The following is a 17786-nucleotide window of genomic DNA, read 5'->3' as shown; positions in this document are numbered from 1 at the left end:
TGATTTTTAAGTCTACTCAGAGAATTCCTTCAAATATAAGTAATTGTTCTAGTATAGAACACACTCGAATTTTGAAATATTATTCTACCCAATATGTCTGAGGCCGCTGATTGTTTTTCTAAACACAAAATCGTTCCGGATGTCCTTAAATCATGTCCCGATAAACTACTTAAGGTAGAGATTTCGAGAATTTTTATAAAGTTTCGGAAGATTATTTCCTCCTTTTCTGTAGATTACTTACCCCAGTGGCCAAGAGGCGAACATGGGTGTCGAACTGACACCCACCCAAGTAAAGGATCAGCCGAAAGTGGTATGGGATGCGGATCCGAATGCCCTGTACACTCTAATTCTAACCGATCCAGATGCCCCGAGTCGCCAAGATCCAAAGTTTAGGGAGTGGCACCATTGGCTGGTGGTCAACATCCCAGGCAACCAAATAGAAAATGGCCAAGTTTTGACCGCATACGTGGGATCGGGTCCACCGAAGGGCAGCGGACTGCATCGCTATGTATTTTTGGTCTTCAAACAGCCCCAAAAACTCACCTGTAGTGAGCCAAAAATTCCAAAGACAAGCGGCGACAAGAGGGCCAACTTTAGCACCGCCAAGTTCATAAAGAAGTACAGTCTGGGAGATCCTATTGCCGGGAACTTCTATCAGGCCCAATGGGATGATTATGTCCCAAAGCTGTACAAACAACTCTCGGGAAAATAGTAGAATGAAAATTATTTAAAAGTTTATTTAGTCTGTTAAAATTAAATTTCAATTTCATCAGTACTATTAATAAAAGCAATCTACATAAACTTGCATGTTTTAGGCAATTTAAGTCACAATTACTAAATGGAAATAGATAATAGTTTTTGTTGACTATTGCTATAATATTTTCTATCTAATCAAACGTTTATCAGGTAAAACAAAAGACTACAATTTTTCTAGGTTCTGCTATTATCATTGAAGCGCGACTTTATAATTGCTGTTTTAAAAACGCTTTTCCTTCAACGGCAGGTGAGACGAGCTAAAAGCTTTTGCCTGAGTTGTTAAAGGTATGGCATCATGGTAAACTGGTTTCAGTTTGTGGCAGGCCTTGTTTGAGATCAGGTCGTTACGAGTTTCTTTATACAAAAATCTTATCGCAATCATAATTAATTTTTTCTGGAAAATGCAATTGTTTATTTTAACCCTTTTGAGTTGCCTTCTGGCCGTTCAAGCCAGTGCTGTGGCGGAGGTTTTCGCAGCTAACGGTGTAGTGCCCGACGTCATTTCTGAAGCACCTTCCCAATTGCTTAAGGTGGGTCAATAAAAAACAAAAGAAAGTTTATAAAAAACAAAATATGTTCCATTTTCTAAACCTTTTTTTTCCAAATTTGCTTATAAATTAAAACTTCAAAAACAAACCTTTATAGTTATTCAATCATTTCGCTGCCTGATTAAAGTTAATTAAAACTTAAATACAACGTTTAGAAACTTTCCGTTCAAAGGTCAACCTTTAAACTTATTCTCTATTTTAGGTAACCTACAAAAATGGACTTGTGGCCAAGGATGGAGTGGAACTAACACCTACCCAAGTAAAGGATCAGCCCAATGTGGAATGGGACGCACAGCCTGGTGAATTCTATACTCTTATCATGACCGATCCCGATGCTCCAAGTCGAGCGGAGCCGAAATTCCGCGAATTCAAACATTGGGTGTTGGTCAACATTGCTGGCAACGACTTGGCCAGTGGAGAGCAGATCGCTGGCTATGTGGGCTCCGGACCTCCAAAGGGAACTGGACTGCATCGCTACGTCTTCCTGTTGTACAAGCAGTCTGGAAAGCTTGAGTTTGATGAAGAGCGTGTTAGCAACAAGTCAACGAAGGACCGACCGAAATTCAGCGCAGCCAAGTTCGCTGAAAAGCACGAGCTAGGTAAACCCATTGCCGGTACTTTTTACCAAGCTCAGTACGACGACTATGTGCCCATACTACACCAGCAACTGGCATCTAACTAAGATGTTAAGAAATCGATCAAATTAAGTGTAAATCACATCAATGTTTTGAGAAATTTTGTCACAATGTTTAAAGGAAAATAACCAACTCAAAAGCCGTTCTGTAAACAAATTATTCTTTAATGGTAAAGTTAAAAGTTGGTTTTAAAACCATTACCATAAACTTTAAAATCAAACACTTGCAAACCATTTGTTCCACCCAGACAATATTTCTAAAAAAAATCCACTGCATTAGACGTTTTTGTTAAAGTATAGAGAATCGCTTTTGGTTTTATTGATTGTAATTGGTGGCTAACTTTACTGTACGCTACGGTAGACTATTTACCCGCTGCAGTTGCCAGGGGATTTCTTAAAACGAGAATGACAGAGTCGCCACGAAGGAACATCTTCGATATAAAACGATCCTTATTGACGGGCTTAACCTTCTTTTTGCCCTTGCCAGTGCGCGGTAGCTCCGTCCACATCTCCTTAACGTTCTCCAGGACCATGTTGCAGTGACGGTCGAAGGCTTTTACCCTTCCAAGCAGTTTTTTGTTATTGCGGCAATTGATTAGGACCTGGGTGTTATTTTTCACTGATTGTGTAAGTACTGACAGCGGGCCCGTGTTGAACTCTTCCTCCTCCTGGCGAGCTAGCTCCTCTGGAGTAAGTTCCGACTTGGGTTTCACAAGAGCCCTATAAAACAAAGTAATATATTAGCCATTTTTCAGGTATAGAAGTGCGTCCAAAATGCTGGCGCACATGTCGACAAATTCTTTACGAATTTCCGTGTATTTCCTTGACTTTTTTATACAACTTACATGACAATGTCTTTCTATAAACTGGTAAATGCTTTTGCAAGTCTATATAAGTTACTTTAAAGGTTCTTTTTTGAGTAATTTAACGAAAACAATTTTACGGCGCGGCTTCTTCGTTGCTTGCTTTTGTAAAGATGGCACACTAGAGTTGGAAGTAATCCTATCGAACTATCGATTGTGGTATATTTTGACTTGGATAACTGATATTTAAAAAAAAATTCAAACAAAGACAGGAAATTTTTAAATCGAAAAAAAATAATTATTCGGATTTACTGTTTTTAATTTGCTAAATTGTATTTTATTCTGTATAATATTATTTTTAAACCTATAGAATTTAACGGCTGAGTTATTTTGGTATTTTTTGGCACTTCTATTTGGTCACACCAACACCTGACAAGTTGGAAATTTTTGTAACTTTGTTTTATTATTATTTAAATGGATGCCAAAAAACAAAAACTAACCGACGATGAGATTACTGAAAACGTAGTAGAAACCTGCTCCTATTGGGTACCGCGCAAGAAACGTCGCTGCAAAATGACTGCCAACAAAGGCAGCACTTTTTGCGGTGCCCATGCGCCAGCCTCTATATTGGATGATAACTCTGGCGAGGATTTGTCCAAAGAACGTGTTCTCTGCCCGCTGGACCCCAAACACACTGTGTTCAAAACAAAACTAGCCAAACACCTGACGATTTGCAATGCAAGGGATCAACAAAGCACACTCCCCTACATCGTAAAGAACATCAATTCTGGCGAAAATGTAGAGGACTCTACGGACTCTGAGAAGTTTCGAGAAATAAAACTGCATGAAGTGCCCGATGGGGAGTTTTACGCTTTTATAAAATTAATTGAAAATCTCTACGATAAACTCATTGCTTCGACAATCACCGAAATTCATTCGGCACATGAGTCGCTCAAGGAGGAGCTCAGTCGTGACGATTACGGGCAGAACACACTGCGACAGCTCTCTCAATCATCCAGTCTGCTGGGCATTCTGGAGAGAGATCAACAAATCGCCAATGACACAAGTTATGTGGAGTTTGGAGCCGGTAAAGGGCAGCTATCCTACCATCTAGCCACCGATTTGGATGAGCGGCACATGACTGGCTCCCAAGTAATTCTCGTCGATCGGATGTCCCTGCGTCACAAAAAAGACAATAAAGTAGCCAACAGGGATATGGTGAAGCGAATCCGGGCAGACATAGCCGATCTGAAGCTCTCCGCGTTGCCGGAACTAAAGAAGACCCGGAGAACGGTGGCCCTTTCTAAGCATCTGTGTGGTGAAGCCACTGATTTGACCTTGCGGTGTATACAGTGCAATACTGGTAAGATAATTAATTTTTCGAAATATTTTTCCAGTTCCCTAACATTTTTCCATAGTAGATGGGTCTTCACCTGTGGACTACGTGCTCATTGCGTTGTGCTGCCATCATCGGTGCTCGTGGCAGTCCTACGTGGGACGTCCGTTCCTTCACGAATGTGGAATAGGACCCCGACAATTTGCCATATTAATCAAAATGGCCAGTTGGGCGGTTTGTGGCACCGGTTTAAGTCGCGAGCGGCGTCGGGCTATGGAGCAGGCGGATCAAAAGGAGCAACCGGAAGTGACCACCCAACGGCTAAGTCGGGAGGAGCGTGAGCGTTTCGGACTTCAATGCAAACGCCTATTGGACTGGGGAAGACTACAATATATGCGTTCGCAAGGGTACGAGGCGAGCCTAAAGTTCTATGTACCGAAAGCCGTGACACTGGAGAATGTGGTGCTAGTAGCGAAGATAGATACCTCAAAAAAAAGAAACAGTTTACCGACTGGCAACTAAATTGCCTTAATTTTAATGTGATCATATCTCTGATTTTTTATATCTTTGTAAGAATCGAAACTAGCTAAAAATGTAGTTTAATATTTTCCATAGGTGTTCATTTTATTGTAATGTAATTGTTGTTGGGATAGCCACTTGTTTTGTTTTTTAATCTTATAAGATACTTTTTTGAAAAAAGTTTATTCAATTTGTTTATTTTGGATTAGTTTTAGATTTCTCATGCTTTTTAGTTATCTTACAGGCATTATGATTTTCTCAAAAGAGAATTAAACTTCTTAATAGATACATTTATTTAATTTATACACAAATTTTAAAGATTTTGGTTAAAATATAATAAAAATATTTTTTAAATGCCCACCAGTTAGTAATCGAATAAAAGGTATCGAATAAATAAATTCAGATTTTCAGTATTTTTAATTCGACATTTTCAGTATGGTGTAAAAATCAGATATATGTATCTACATGGCTTTGGTAAGGAGCAGCTGATTTGAAAGTGGGACCGTTGCAGTTTTCAAAGTTCAATACTAAAAAGATAAATAGACAAAAAAAAATCGTTGAAAACATTAGCAAATATTAATTATGTCCACCGAAATGGCCCATCGAATGCGAGCGATCAAGTGCCCCACGGACGAACTGTCCCTGACGAACAGAGTGATTGTAAATGCAGGCGATTTCACCGAGGAGGTCAAGTACGTATTATTTTTCCTCTGTGAACTGAGTGGGCGTCTCTATAAATTTCCTCCTTTTCCTTAATTTTTCAAAAATTAAATTTTCTGGATCCTTTCTAGATATGTGGACATTTCGCCAGGGCCTGGACTCCACTACATATTTGCCCTGCAAAAAGTTAGTGGTCAAGAGCTTCCAAGCGGCCACGTCGGATTTTCGCTGGTGCAGAGAAAATGGGCCACGCTCTCCATTAACCAGGAGATTGACGTCCGGCCGTATCGCTTCGATGCCAGCGCCGATTTGATCACCTTGGTATCCTTCGAAACGGACTTCCTGCAGAAGAAGATCACGACGCAGGATCCGTACGATTCGGATGAGATGGCCAAGGAGTTTATCATGCAGTTCGCTGGGATGCCACTGACAGTGGGCCAAACGCTCGTCTTCCAGGTAAAGCAGCTCCTCGGGATTCCCATAGTATAGTAGTATAGTATTTTATTGTTTTTCGAGGGTTTAATATAGCCTTGTTACATAGTTAGTTTCGCCTTGACCCAAATGAAACACTCCTTTCCGAAAACTTTCCTATAATTGTGGGTGTACTAATTTTATAACCCTTCACTGTATATATCTCATAAATTATATTATAACTTGGTAACATAATTTTAAACTATGGTTGAAGATTGTTATCCAAAATAAAATGTTTAAGTTTATTTCACCATATGTCTCATTATATTATGCATGCCAATTTGCATTTAATATACGATGGCTCATTGTTTTCAAAAATGATGAAATCAGAGTTAAGAATAGTTTACACCTTATAACGAAAAGCTTTTAAAATTATTTTTGTAATTCAGGAACGGTGTGGAGTGTTGCTTATACTAGTATTTATTTTATGTTCTTCTTGACTCAATATTTTTATTTTACAGTTCAAAGACAAAAAGTTCCTGGGACTCGCCGTGAAGACTCTGGAGGCTGTGGACCCCCGAACTGTGGGGGATGGAGCTCCCAAGGCCCGCAATGTCCGTTTTGGCCGCATCCTAGGAAACACGGTGGTGCAGTTTGAAAAGGCCGAAAACTCCGTTCTGAACCTGCAAGGACGCTCGAAGGGAAAGATAGTCCGGCAGTCGATTATAAATCCGGATTGGGACTTTGGAAAAATGGGCATCGGTGGTCTGGACAAGGAGTTCAATGCAATCTTCCGGCGCGCGTTTGCTTCGCGCGTCTTCCCGCCAGAGTTAGTCGAGCAACTGGGCATCAAACACGTAAAAGGAATCCTCCTGTACGGTCCTCCCGGTACTGGAAAAACCTTGATGGCACGCCAGATTGGCACAATGCTAAATGCCCGCGAACCAAAGATCGTGAATGGTCCACAGATTCTGGACAAGTACGTGGGCGAGTCGGAGGCGAATATCCGTCGCCTTTTCGCAGAAGCCGAGGAGGAGGAGAAGCGCCTGGGGCCAAACAGTGGGCTTCACATAATCATCTTTGACGAGATCGATGCCATTTGCAAGGCCCGAGGTTCGGTGGCCGGCAACAGCGGAGTCCACGACACAGTAGTCAACCAGCTTCTGGCCAAGATCGACGGCGTGGAGCAGCTGAACAATATTTTGGTAATCGGTATGACCAACCGCAGAGACATGATCGACGAGGCGCTTCTGCGTCCCGGTCGTCTGGAAGTTCAAATGGAAATTAGCCTGCCCAATGAACAGGGACGCGTCCAGATCCTAAGCATTCACACCAAGCGTATGCGGGACTTTAACAAGATTGCTAGTGACGTGGATAACCAGGAGATCGCAGCCATAACAAAGAATTTCAGCGGGGCTGAGCTGGAGGGATTGGTCAGAGCGGCCCAGTCGACGGCAATGAATCGACTTATCAAGGCAGATTCCAAGGTATGTTTTAATATATTTGGCTTAATAACTGTTGGCTCTTATAGCCACTTCATTTGATAAATTATTAATATACTTCATAATAGGTTCATGTCGATCCGGAGGCCATGGAAAAATTAAAGGTTACCCGCGCGGACTTTCTACATGCCCTAGAGAATGATATCAAGCCAGCTTTTGGTGCAGCTCAAGAGATGCTAGAAAATATGCTGGCCCGCGGTATAATTAACTGGGGTCCTCCAGTTGCTGGACTTTTGGAGGACGGAATGCTTTCGGTGCAGCAGGCCAAGGCTGTCGAGGGCTCCGGATTGGTATCTGTGCTTATAGAAGGGGCTCCAAACTCGGGCAAATCGGCGCTGGCCGCCAGATTGGCTAAGATGAGCGATTTCCCTTTTGTAAAGGTTTGCTCACCGGAGGATATGGTGGGCTTCACAGAATCTGCCAAGTGTCTGCACATCCGTAAGATTTTCGATGACGCCTACCGCTCTACCCTAAGCTGCATTGTTGTTGATAATGTGGAGAGATTACTCGACTACGGTCCGATTGGCCCACGGTACTCCAATCTGACGTTACAGGCTCTGCTGGTGCTGCTGAAAAAGCAGCCGCCGAAAGGTCGTAAGCTCCTCATTCTGTGTACATCCAGCCGGCGAGATGTGCTCGAAGAGATGGAAATGCTTCCGGCTTTCACCGCCATCCTGCATGTGTCCAATTTGTCCAGTCCAGAGCATGTCCTCGCCGTGCTGGATGATTCTGATCTTTTCAGTCCCGACGAACTACAGAACGTCGCTAAGAAAATGGCTGGCAAGCGAGTATGGATCGGCATAAAGAAGCTACTAGCCCTGATAGACATGGTCCGTCAGTCTGAGCCGCACCAGCGAGTCATCAAGTTTCTCAGCAAAATGGAAGAGGAGGGTGGACTGGACATGGTGGCAAGATCCCACTAGCTACCGCCCCTTGCCGAGCTACGTTTATCCCTTGTCGAGCTCCCAGACGCCTTTTAATCTTCCACATTCCATAAGTATGGGTGGGTCGATTTGCTCGATTTCATTAAAATGTCATGTGTTGTTTTTAACGGGAACTGTTATTTAAAATATATATTTTTTTCTATGTAAATGATTTTTATCTATTCCCACATTACCTTAATTTTTTGGAATTTTCATTTTTCAAATATGTTTTATTAAATCTTCGATTTACCGAATTATTGTGTGAAAACGGAAGTTCTGATTAGTTTTGGAGAATCCCTCTTGAGTCAGACTTGTATTGTTTTCTATATATTGTTTTTAGTCTATTCATTTTAATGTTATTTTATTTTTAAATCAAGCAAATCGACCCACCTTTTCAATCTTTTATTTTTCAGAAGATTAAGTAAAAAAATTATGATTTATCTCATAGGTTTGCCCAATCAACCAGCTTGGTTTTAATATAAAAATGATAATTTCGTGAATTCCTATTAAAAAGCACAACTAATATATAACTAAAGACCAATTTAAGGGGTATACGATTAAATCACCTATTTGTTTTTAAGTGAAACTTCAATCGACCCAACGAACTTGGAAACTCGCATCTAGCGATACAAGATCAACTTATAGATTTCTCAAATAGTAAAATTGATATGCACAGAATTATACAGACATTTTATACAAAACGGTGTATTTTGTACAGTTTTATAACCATATTGTATTCTTTACGAGGCAAAATCTCTGGAAAATAAATTATCCAAAGAAAATGCAGTTTAAAAGAGCCAAAACCGAAAGAAATGTTCAATGTCCAATTTTTATATATTTTATAATGGAACATTCAGGACTTGTTAACTGAGACCACAAATATGACCGAAATAAAGGTAGAAACCTAAAAAGTATTTCGTTTTTAAACCAAAACAACAACGATAGGGGATTAGCTCAGTATAAACATACCTATGATTTTAATTTGATAATGAGGACATAGATTGTTCCTCTATTATTATAATTTTATAGAAATAAAACAATTTGTTAATGTTTTTAATGTTTTTAAATCCACTTAAACTTGATCAATTTAGGTTTCAAAACTAGCTAAGGTTCAAGTCTAGGCTTGGGTGGTAATATGAGATCCAAGCTTTTAAAAACACAGTTGAATATATATTTATAAATACGTGTATTATTGTGAACGTATTAATGGGGTATGTGTCCCGAAATTGTAGTTTCTATTAAAATGTATTTTTATTAATTTGCTTAGCTCTACAGCTACTACGAAATTTTTAAAGAGTTACAAATAAATGGAATTTACTAGACAAGGAATTTATTGTTTTACTAATTAACAGCTAAACTAATTACTTATTTAAGTAATTCGTATAGCTGCGTTGGAAACTGGAATATAAATTCTTTGAGAATTCCCATTCATTTAAATATTGTTTATTCTTGTCCATCGTCGGCAGACAGCTGTCCAGCCAAGAGGCGTCAATGATTATCGCCGGCTGCCGCTACCTTATATTTACCCGATCCATCGATCAGCTGATCGAGACGCCGCCAAGCACCGGAACCCAATCGGAGCAGTGCCGGGGCACTGTTACCGACAACCACAACCAGTCGCTCTAATATGCAATTTGAATAAATGATTTATAATGAAAACACTTTACCGCGCGTCGTCTGCGTATACGTAATGTTGAGTGGACCAGCGCAAAGTAATTGATATATGGCGCTAATTGCGCTCGACGCCCATTTGTGGTCCAGTCAGTCGGAGCGCCACTTTATCAGCGTCGTCTGAGGAATCCTGGGTAGCCAAAGCTACAATAACAGCCGAAGCCATGGCCATGTCGCGACGGTGTCAGCTGCAACCCAGCGCCACTTATTAACTAATTAAAGCTGCATATTTCTTAAGATCTCGAAATTGATTTGCATTGCCAATTGCCCCTAGAATTGGTTAGTTACAATCAGGGTTCTAGGGAGCAGATCTACATAATCATCTAATAGTAAATGAATTTTCAATTCAGATTTCAAATTGCACGTATATTATTCCAAAGAATTCAAATGGGGGAGCATCTGTCAGTGCATCTTTAAATAAAAAGTCACCTGCCTGATGACCGACATAACATCCTGGCCACAATAAGCCGTAAATGAAGATTACGTCCGAGTCGGAAAAAATCCAGCCAACTCATCTTCGCCCACCCACCCAAATTAGGCGGCGGTTAAATATAATTATCGGGTTAGGGCCTGGCCACCGCGTCATCGCCGGTGGCTCGCGTATGCAAAAGTTTTCATGACGAAAGTCCAGTCGGACAAAGTTCAGTGACCGCGCCAAAAATTCAAAACTGCCCTGCCAAAATTAAAATCGAAACGGATTTTCATTCACTGTCTGTAAAAATAAATGCGAAACTTTTACAAATTCGTATTTTTGTTATTATTAATTAAAGTCACCAGAGCCTTGGCTCTTGGCACTTGTTCCAATCGGACACCTCGCACAGTGAATCAACTTGAAATTAAAATGAATTTATTATTTTGTTAATCTGATATTATTTCTTAACATAAAACTGTGATTTTAAGATAATATTAATAATTATGGTAGTTTGATTTTAAAACATAACACATTTTCATGTTTCACTTTATGGAAAACACAATTGCCTGCGACAATATTTGAAAAAGCTCTATAAAAACAGGTATTTTTTTTTTCAACAAATTTATGGTTGCTGGTGCACTGTGCGCCATAGTCGCGCCCCTCGTAAACTTTGCCGTAAACCTGACCGGCTTCGTTGGTGTGGTTGTTGGTGTTTAAAAGCGCAAACGCCGGCAGCGAAGGTTCGATTTCACTTTCGCACGGTGTCCCCGTCTCCGGTGCCTCCTTCTGCCCCCCATTTCACCCCCCGAGCGGGAGCAGGCGCATCTGGGGTGTCATGTTTTGAGCGCTTTACGAGCGACTGCCGCTCTCACCTGCTTTCTTTCAAACAGAGTTCGCGTGCTTTGGCTCTCCTCTCTCCACCGAAGAGAAATTTGATCAATTTGGCAGCGCTTTTCCAGGGGATAGGTCCAGTCCAGTTCTTTTGATATTATTCAGCGAAGGATTGATCCAAAATCTTTGGGATACCAGATCCAGATCGAAAACGGATGGATCGAAAATAGATCGAAACGGATAGTACAGATTTAAAATGCACTGAAAAGATCATATATTTGGGTATTCATTAAATTGTATTCAATTCATAAATACGTATATTTTTAATGCATAAATATTTTGTTGTTCTCCCTAATAATTCAGATGATCTCTAAAAATAATTTATTTATTGATGAAAGTTTAAACAAACTTATATTTTAAGGTGTATATTTTTGTTATGCCCATGTGAGTACTAAACTTTTTTTGTGGCAAATTTAAGGCGAACACAAAAGCGAAAATCATGCAAAATCTTCCTGCATTACACAAACGCGGAAGATTTTCACCGTACTTGCTTGTTTCATGGATTTTTCAGAGCTCAACCTGCATTTTCATGGCATTTCCATTGATGTTTTCCAGCACACCGGCCTTTGTGTGTGTTTGTCTTGGTGTGTGTTTGTCTTGGCATGTGTGAGCTCGCATGCGAAACTAGCAGTTAAATTAGCAGTTTTTGCCGCTGCCTAAGCTACAATTTTACACTGCGACTCTTTTGGGTTTTTTTCTTCTCAATACCAGCTTCGGTTTCGGTTTCGCTTTGGGTTTTTCTTTGGTCTTTGCAATTTATAATTGAGTTGCAATTTGGCAGGCACTGACCAACTATTCGTGGAATGCGGCGGGGAGCGGGGGAGTCGTTTTTCCTGGAACTTGCATGCGTATTCGTCATTAACAGATTATGGAAAAAATATGATTCCATTGGCGGTAGAGGTTCTGAGCAACGAAATGGCGGAATTAACCCTTAGAATCAAGTAAGCGCAGCATTCCTATACAAGTGAACCGGAAACAGCTCTCTTTGACAGCCGCCATTGCAATATTAGTGTTGGAAAGCGTTAGCAGATGTAAAGTTGCTGCATATTACTAGACAGCGGAAGCCTCTCTTATGATTTCATAATGCGCCAGTAGAAATGTTATCATTAAGACCAATCTACTTGATGACAAGGTACACCGGCAGCCGTGGGTTAAACCAAAGTATGTATTTATGTGCCATTTATTGCTTAAACAGAAGACACAACCCCCAAGATTACACACAAACAACGAGCCAAGGAAAAAAATCGGGGCATGATCAAAAGGAGGCACAAATCAAAACGCAGAATCAGAATCCAGGGCAAAAAGCTTGAATCTCAAAATCTGAAATCTGTGAAAATGTTGCCGCACGCGATCGAGACATTCGCATTTAATTTTATTTCATTTCGATTCATTGATACTGGGCCAAAACAAAACAACGCCAACAAAAAAGCATAAACGGCCCAGTTCCAAATTAAATAATACGAGTTCTCTGCGAACACATATACTTATATACGCGATGGTATGCGTGTGTGTTCTTCCTTGGGCTCCTTATTATTATTATATTGTTGTATTCCACCCTTTTTTTTGCGTGCTGCGTTTTTTGTGTGTGCCATTTTCTTAGGAATTCCCATCAGCTTCATCCGCATCCCCTGTCGCACGATCAATCAGAATTTCAGGGTTCCATCAGCTTGTTGGGTTTCGATCTAGATCTGATCGTGTTGACTTCCATTTCACTTTCCTTTTTTAAAGCAGCTGAAAGGATTAAACTGGGCGGCACGTGCCTAGGACTTCGGCTTCCTTCGCTTTCTTTGACGACTCAAATTACATCAATCCATATTCTTACCCTTTCATCTTCCTCTAGAAAGCAATAATTACGGTGACGATTTCCAGCTGGCTTTCACTTTTTTAAAAAATAAGTATATTCATTTAAGTCAAACACATATAGTTGTATGCTTTTTAAGAAACCTATCAATATATTTTAGATTTAAATAGTAGTCTTGATCTGGCCAGTTTCTTCAACCAGCTGCCTTCTATTTGGGGGTGGCGCGTGTTTTCTATACTTTCCACAGTTGCTCAGGTTACCTGTCTTCGTCATTTACCCTTCCTACACCTTTCTTGGCCACGCCCTCAAGTCATTAGGGCGCACACTTACGGCAGGCGGATATTGATTTCTCTGGGTTGGTCGGGTACTATTCATCGCTTTTCAGCAGATGATGACATCTGTGTATGCCCATTGTGTTTCACTTTTCATCAAACTTATATTAATAAGTTGCGCGAGGGGCCATAATTAAAGCGAATTCGATATTTCCGGCCGGAGGAAAGACATTTGGTTCACTGAACCCCAGAAAAATCCTTGAACTCTCGTCGCCAGACGAAATAAAAATATTTTTGTATACATATGTATTGGCAATAATCTATTTCAAACAAAGACCACCACCTATATGAAAAAAAAACTTAGTTAGAACAGTGTCTGCTGCCCTTTTGGCGGCACCCTCACAAAATTATTGACCATCGTTCCATCCATCCCAATCGAAAAAAAATACAGAAATACACTTGAGAAAAATTAAATCATAATAACTGATTTAAGAAGTAAAAAATTATTTTCCAAACATCGGGGTAATTATTTTTGTTAAATTAAGCAACAAAATAATTGTAGTACTTAAAGATTTAGGAAAATGATGTTTGTTATATAATAAGAGGGTATTTTTCTTATTAGAGTTTTTATTACAGTGCTTTAAAAGACCAAGAAGTCCGACTTTGAGTTGGACTGTCCGTCGCATCGGATACGGGATGCTACCCAAATATTTCAGCTAGAAGGGAGAGGACTTCTGTGCGGCGGCTTGTCGATGTGGATGTGGTTTTTGCTACTCTTGCTGACCCTCCGCACACACATATTTCATTCTAATCAACATGCTGCAAAACATATAATTCGAATTTTTGATATTTCGTCCGACCATTTTGCCGAGAAAATTGCATTTAAACGCCTATTATGCGCTTTTTATTTGCAACCCATACTTTTCTGCCCGAATGCTTGGGCTGACTCAGTCATGCAAAAATACAAATCATTGTATAAGCATATACTTGAGCATGGTAAGTATATTATGTGGTTCATATAGTAGTTTTGCGGTTCCAGTAGTGACTTTATCAACTAGTTAGCTTCCTGTTTCGGGAGTTAATTAAATGAAATCGTAAAATCGTTAGCAAATAAAATAAATTGTGTTCAATTACACGAGTGACATCCAAGGCGCAACCGCGATCACTGGTGATTGACCTCTTTCAATGCGACATTGCGACATTCTTGGCGCTCGGATTCGGCAGGAAAACAACGCAGCTCTTCAGCCAGATAATGAACTTTATATATACTTGCATATTGTATGTCCGTTTAGCCCCGATACCCCCAGACTCGACCATGCACCACGCACTTAATCAAAACGTACGACAAAATCAAGAGTAAACAAAACTGCAGGGCAGAACTCGAACTCGACTTGAGAACCGGCAGCGGTTCGAACTTTAACTGGGTGCATTGAACACATGATCCGGCCGCAAAACAAAAATTTAAATCTCATTTACTTATATTATGTTTCACTGTATATAACACTGTGAAAATAGTGATGAGGTTCGACTTGCGATTTCAGGCAGACATTCATACCATACAGTTTTAAAAAAGCATTATTATTTCCCACTTTTTTTTTAATTCATACTAAAAAGAAACTCGGATCTGAATCTGTCTTCTGTTTAAAAGTAATATGAATATTTTCATCAGTTACCAAAGCTATCTGAGCCGTTCCATTGCACATTGGCAATAACCATTAGCCAATTTTGCCGTCTAGCATTTCATGCCAATAATTTTCTATATATTTTCTAATATTTTCAACGTTTTGATCCATATATCTTGATTAATCGATTTTATTATTAGCTTATTATGCGGAGGCTAACAAATGAATTTATGAAAACAAGTAGCCTGTGGAAAACCAAATAACATCTGTCAATTCGAGCTAGCCTTTTGGGGCTTCTACTGATTTCATTCGTTTCCCACATTTCGACCTTAAAACATCTAAATTTGTTGTCCAGTTTCAAATTATTTCTTTGTTCGGTTGTCTGTGAGTCAAAAAAAGTATTTCAATATTTAAAATATATTTTTACAGTTTAGTTTTTTTTTCCTAAAGAAAACTACAATATATTTTAATTTATATTTAAAATGTATTATATTTTTATTTATATTAGATATTAAGATATATACAATTTTTTGACGTATTTTTTTTCTAGAACGAATTAATCATGTGTTGCGGACCTTGTGGATCTTGCTGCGGACCCTGCGGACCTTGCTGCGGACCCTGCGGACCTTGCTGTGGTCCTTGCTGCGGACCCTGTGGTCCTTGCTGCGGACCCTGTGGTCCTTGCTGTGGACCTTGTGGGCCTTGCTGCGGACCCTGTGGACCTTGCTGCGGACCCTGTGGTGGCTGCTTCTTTTGTTAGAAGCATTTCAAATTTTCACTTCAGAGAAGTCGTAAAATTATGTAAAATTGAAAAGGGCCTTTAAGCTGTTAAAAGCGATAAAGGCATCCTTCAAAGTCATCTAAATCCATCATACATATATACGTAAACCGTACAAATGAAATTGAAGCAAGTCAACAATAAAAAAAATTAGATTGGGATTTTAATTTGTTTTATTTAAGGGACTAGCTCATAGCGTTTGCACATTGTCAGTAACTTTTAGTATTCATATAGAAGTAATATGAATATTATACTCGAAACTGTAGTCTTCTGTTTAAGAGTAATATGAATATTTTAATCGGTTACCAAAGCTATCTGACCCGTGCTATTACACATTGGCTATAACCATTGGCTATTTTTTCAGTCTACCATTTTATGCAAATAATTTTCAATACATTTTGTCAACGTTTTGATCGATATATCTTGATTAACCGATTTATGATTAGCTTATGCGGAGGTTAAAAAATGAATTTATGAAAACAAGTAGTCTGTGGAACCCAAATACCATCTGTCAAATCGAGCTAGTCCTTTGGGGCTTCTACTGACTTTATTCGTTTCCCACATTTCGACCTTAAAACATCTAAATTTGTTGTCCAGTTTCAAATTATTTCTTTGTTCGGTTTTCTGTGAGTCAGAAAAAGTATTTCAAAATTGAAAATATATTTATATAGTTCAGAGTTTTTCCTAATAAGAATTTCAATGTATTATAAATTATTTTCTATTTTTTGTTCTAGAACGAATCAATCATGTGTTGCGGACCTTGTGGATCTTGCTGCGGACCCTGCGGACCTTGCTGTGGACCCTGCGGACCTTGCTGTGGACCGTGTGGGCCTTGCTGCGGACCCTGTGGTCCTTGCTGCGGACCTTGTGGTCCTTGTTGCGGACCCTGTGGTCCTTGCTGCGGACCCTGTGGGCCTTGCTGCGGACCCTGTGGTGGCTGCTTCCGTTGTTAGAAGCATTCAAAATTCTCCCACCTCGGAGAAGTCGTAAAATCATGTAAAATTGAAAAGTGCCTGTAAGCTGTAAAAAGCGATGCAGGAATCCTTCAAAGTCATCTAAATCCATCATACATATATACGTAAACCGTACAAATGAAATTGAAGCAAGTCAACAATAAAAAAAATTTGATTGGGATTTTAATTTGTTTTATTTAAGAAATCTCTGAAGATTTAATGAGGGGTTGGGATTAGCTCATAAAGATTGATGTAACAGCACATATGCAATAACTATTAATATTCATTTTAAAAGTAATATGAATATTATACTCGAAACTGTAGCCTCCTATTTAAAACTAATATGAATATTTTCATCAGATACAAAATTTATCTGAGCCGTTCAATTCCACATTGGCAATAACCATTACCTATTTTTTTAGCCCACCATTTAATGCCAATAATTTCCAACACAATTTGACAACGTTTTGGTTGATATATGTATCTTGATAAATCGAGGATAAAAAATAAATTTATAAAAACAAGTAGCCTGTGGAAAACTAAATAAAATGTGTCAAATCGAGCTAGCCCTTTGGGGCTTCGACTGATTTCATTCGTTTCCCACATTTCGACCTTAAAACATCTAAATTTGTTGTTCAGTTTCAAATTATTTCTTTGTTCGGTTTTCTGTGAGTAAAAATAAGTATTTCAAAAATGAAAATATATTAATGTAGTATCGAGTTTTTTCCTAAAAAGAAAAGCAAAATATTTCAAAATGCATTAAAATTTTTTTATATGTATATTATATATTTAATTACAATTACAATATATTTCATATTATATTTGAAATTTATTATATGTATAGAATATATTTATATATATTATTAGATATTAAAATATGTAAAATTTAATTGTTTTATTTTTTTTCTAGAACGAATCAATCATGTGTTGCGGACCTTGTGGACCTTGCTGCGGACCCTGCGGACCTTGCTGTGGACCCTGTGGTCCTTGCTGCGGACCTTGTGGGCCTTGCTGCGGACCGTGTGGTCCTTGCTGCGGACCCTGCCTAGGACCAAACACCTGCGGTCCTTGCTTTGCGTGCGGACCCTGTGGTGGCTGCTTCCCTTGTTAGAAGCATTTAAAATTCTTCCACTTGGAAGAAATCGTAAAATCATGTAAAATTAAGAAGGACCTATAGGCTGTAAAAAGCGGCACAATGGCATCCTTCAAAGTCATCTAAATCCATCATGCATATATACGTAAACCGTACAAATGAAATTGAAGCAAGTCAGCAATAAAAAAAATTAGATTGGGA

General features: G+C 39.3%; 5 protein-coding genes and 1 long non-coding RNA gene across 7 annotated transcripts; 5 read left to right on the top strand and 1 right to left on the bottom strand.

The window, feature by feature from the left end:
• Window position 1: 1 nt before the first annotated feature.
• LOC6499191 (protein D2) lies at window positions 2-801 on the top strand. The gene is made up of 2 exons (XM_001955108.4): window positions 2-174; window positions 233-801. Exons 1-2 carry the CDS (start codon window positions 94-96, stop codon window positions 710-712), a joined length of 561 nt encoding a protein of 186 aa, XP_001955144.1. The 5' UTR covers window positions 2-93; the 3' UTR covers window positions 713-801.
• Window positions 802-1049: 248 nt separating this feature from the next.
• On the top strand, window positions 1050-2237 carry LOC6499192 (protein D2). The gene is made up of 2 exons (XM_001955107.4): window positions 1050-1286; window positions 1507-2237. Exons 1-2 carry the CDS (start codon window positions 1158-1160, stop codon window positions 1984-1986), a joined length of 609 nt encoding a protein of 202 aa, XP_001955143.1. The 5' UTR covers window positions 1050-1157; the 3' UTR covers window positions 1987-2237.
• LOC6501393 (probable small nuclear ribonucleoprotein Sm D2) lies at window positions 2222-2943 on the bottom strand. The gene is made up of 2 exons (XM_014911534.3): window positions 2784-2943; window positions 2222-2658 (listed from the first exon to the last, which is right to left on the bottom strand). Coding segments are annotated over exons 1-2 (360 nt in total). The 5' UTR covers window positions 2786-2943; the 3' UTR covers window positions 2222-2300.
• A 182-nt stretch (window positions 2944-3125) lies between these two features.
• On the top strand, window positions 3126-4691 carry LOC6499193 (tRNA:m(4)X modification enzyme TRM13 homolog). 2 transcript variants are annotated; one of them, XM_001955105.3, is made up of 2 exons: window positions 3126-4104; window positions 4163-4691. In XM_001955105.3, exons 1-2 carry the CDS (start codon window positions 3216-3218, stop codon window positions 4597-4599), a joined length of 1326 nt encoding a protein of 441 aa, XP_001955141.1. In that variant the 5' UTR covers window positions 3126-3215; the 3' UTR covers window positions 4600-4691. The 2 variants fall into 2 exon arrangements, with proteins under 2 accessions (XP_001955141.1, XP_014765939.1); XM_014910453.3 differs by having other exon boundaries at window positions 3127-4104; window positions 4160-4691.
• A 398-nt stretch (window positions 4692-5089) lies between these two features.
• Window positions 5090-8554, top strand: LOC6499194 (vesicle-fusing ATPase 2). Its single transcript, XM_001955104.4, has 4 exons — window positions 5090-5288; window positions 5388-5712; window positions 6189-7154; window positions 7238-8554. Exons 1-4 carry the CDS (start codon window positions 5179-5181, stop codon window positions 8090-8092), a joined length of 2256 nt encoding a protein of 751 aa, XP_001955140.2. The 5' UTR covers window positions 5090-5178; the 3' UTR covers window positions 8093-8554.
• Window positions 8555-14992: 6438 nt separating this feature from the next.
• On the top strand, window positions 14993-17786 carry LOC26513936. The gene is made up of 3 exons (XR_006506912.1): window positions 14993-15145; window positions 15312-16165; window positions 17403-17786. It is a non-coding gene; the product is annotated as an uncharacterized LOC26513936 (long non-coding RNA).

Source organism: Drosophila ananassae, chromosome 2L (assembly GCF_017639315.1).
Source record: "Drosophila ananassae strain 14024-0371.13 chromosome 2L, ASM1763931v2, whole genome shotgun sequence".
NCBI classification, from domain to species: domain Eukaryota; kingdom Metazoa; phylum Arthropoda; class Insecta; order Diptera; family Drosophilidae; genus Drosophila; species Drosophila ananassae.
This window is presented reverse-complemented; position numbering and strand designations above follow the sequence as displayed.

Bases quoted from the DNA above. Each gene is read 5' to 3' on its own strand.
- LOC6499192 (XM_001955107.4), top strand. From the start codon at position 1,158: ATGCAATTGTTTATTTTAACCCTTTTGAGTTGCCTTCTGGCCGTTCAA. The intron at 1,287-1,506 runs GTGGGTCAATAA...TCTCTATTTTAG, and splicing joins CACCTTCCCAATTGCTTAAG to GTAACCTACAAAAATGGACT.
- LOC6499193 (XM_014910453.3), top strand. From the start codon at position 3,216: ATGGATGCCAAAAAACAAAAACTAACCGACGATGAGATTACTGAAAAC. The intron at 4,105-4,159 runs GTAAGATAATTA...ATTTTTCCATAG, and splicing joins GTGTATACAGTGCAATACTG to TAGATGGGTCTTCACCTGTG.
- LOC6499191 (XM_001955108.4), top strand. From the start codon at position 94: ATGTCTGAGGCCGCTGATTGTTTTTCTAAACACAAAATCGTTCCGGAT. The intron at 175-232 runs GTAGAGATTTCG...CCTTTTCTGTAG, and splicing joins GTCCCGATAAACTACTTAAG to ATTACTTACCCCAGTGGCCA.
- LOC6499194 (XM_001955104.4), top strand. From the start codon at position 5,179: ATGTCCACCGAAATGGCCCATCGAATGCGAGCGATCAAGTGCCCCACG. The intron at 5,713-6,188 runs GTAAAGCAGCTC...TTTATTTTACAG, and splicing joins GCCAAACGCTCGTCTTCCAG to TTCAAAGACAAAAAGTTCCT. The intron at 7,155-7,237 runs GTATGTTTTAAT...ACTTCATAATAG, and splicing joins TTATCAAGGCAGATTCCAAG to GTTCATGTCGATCCGGAGGC.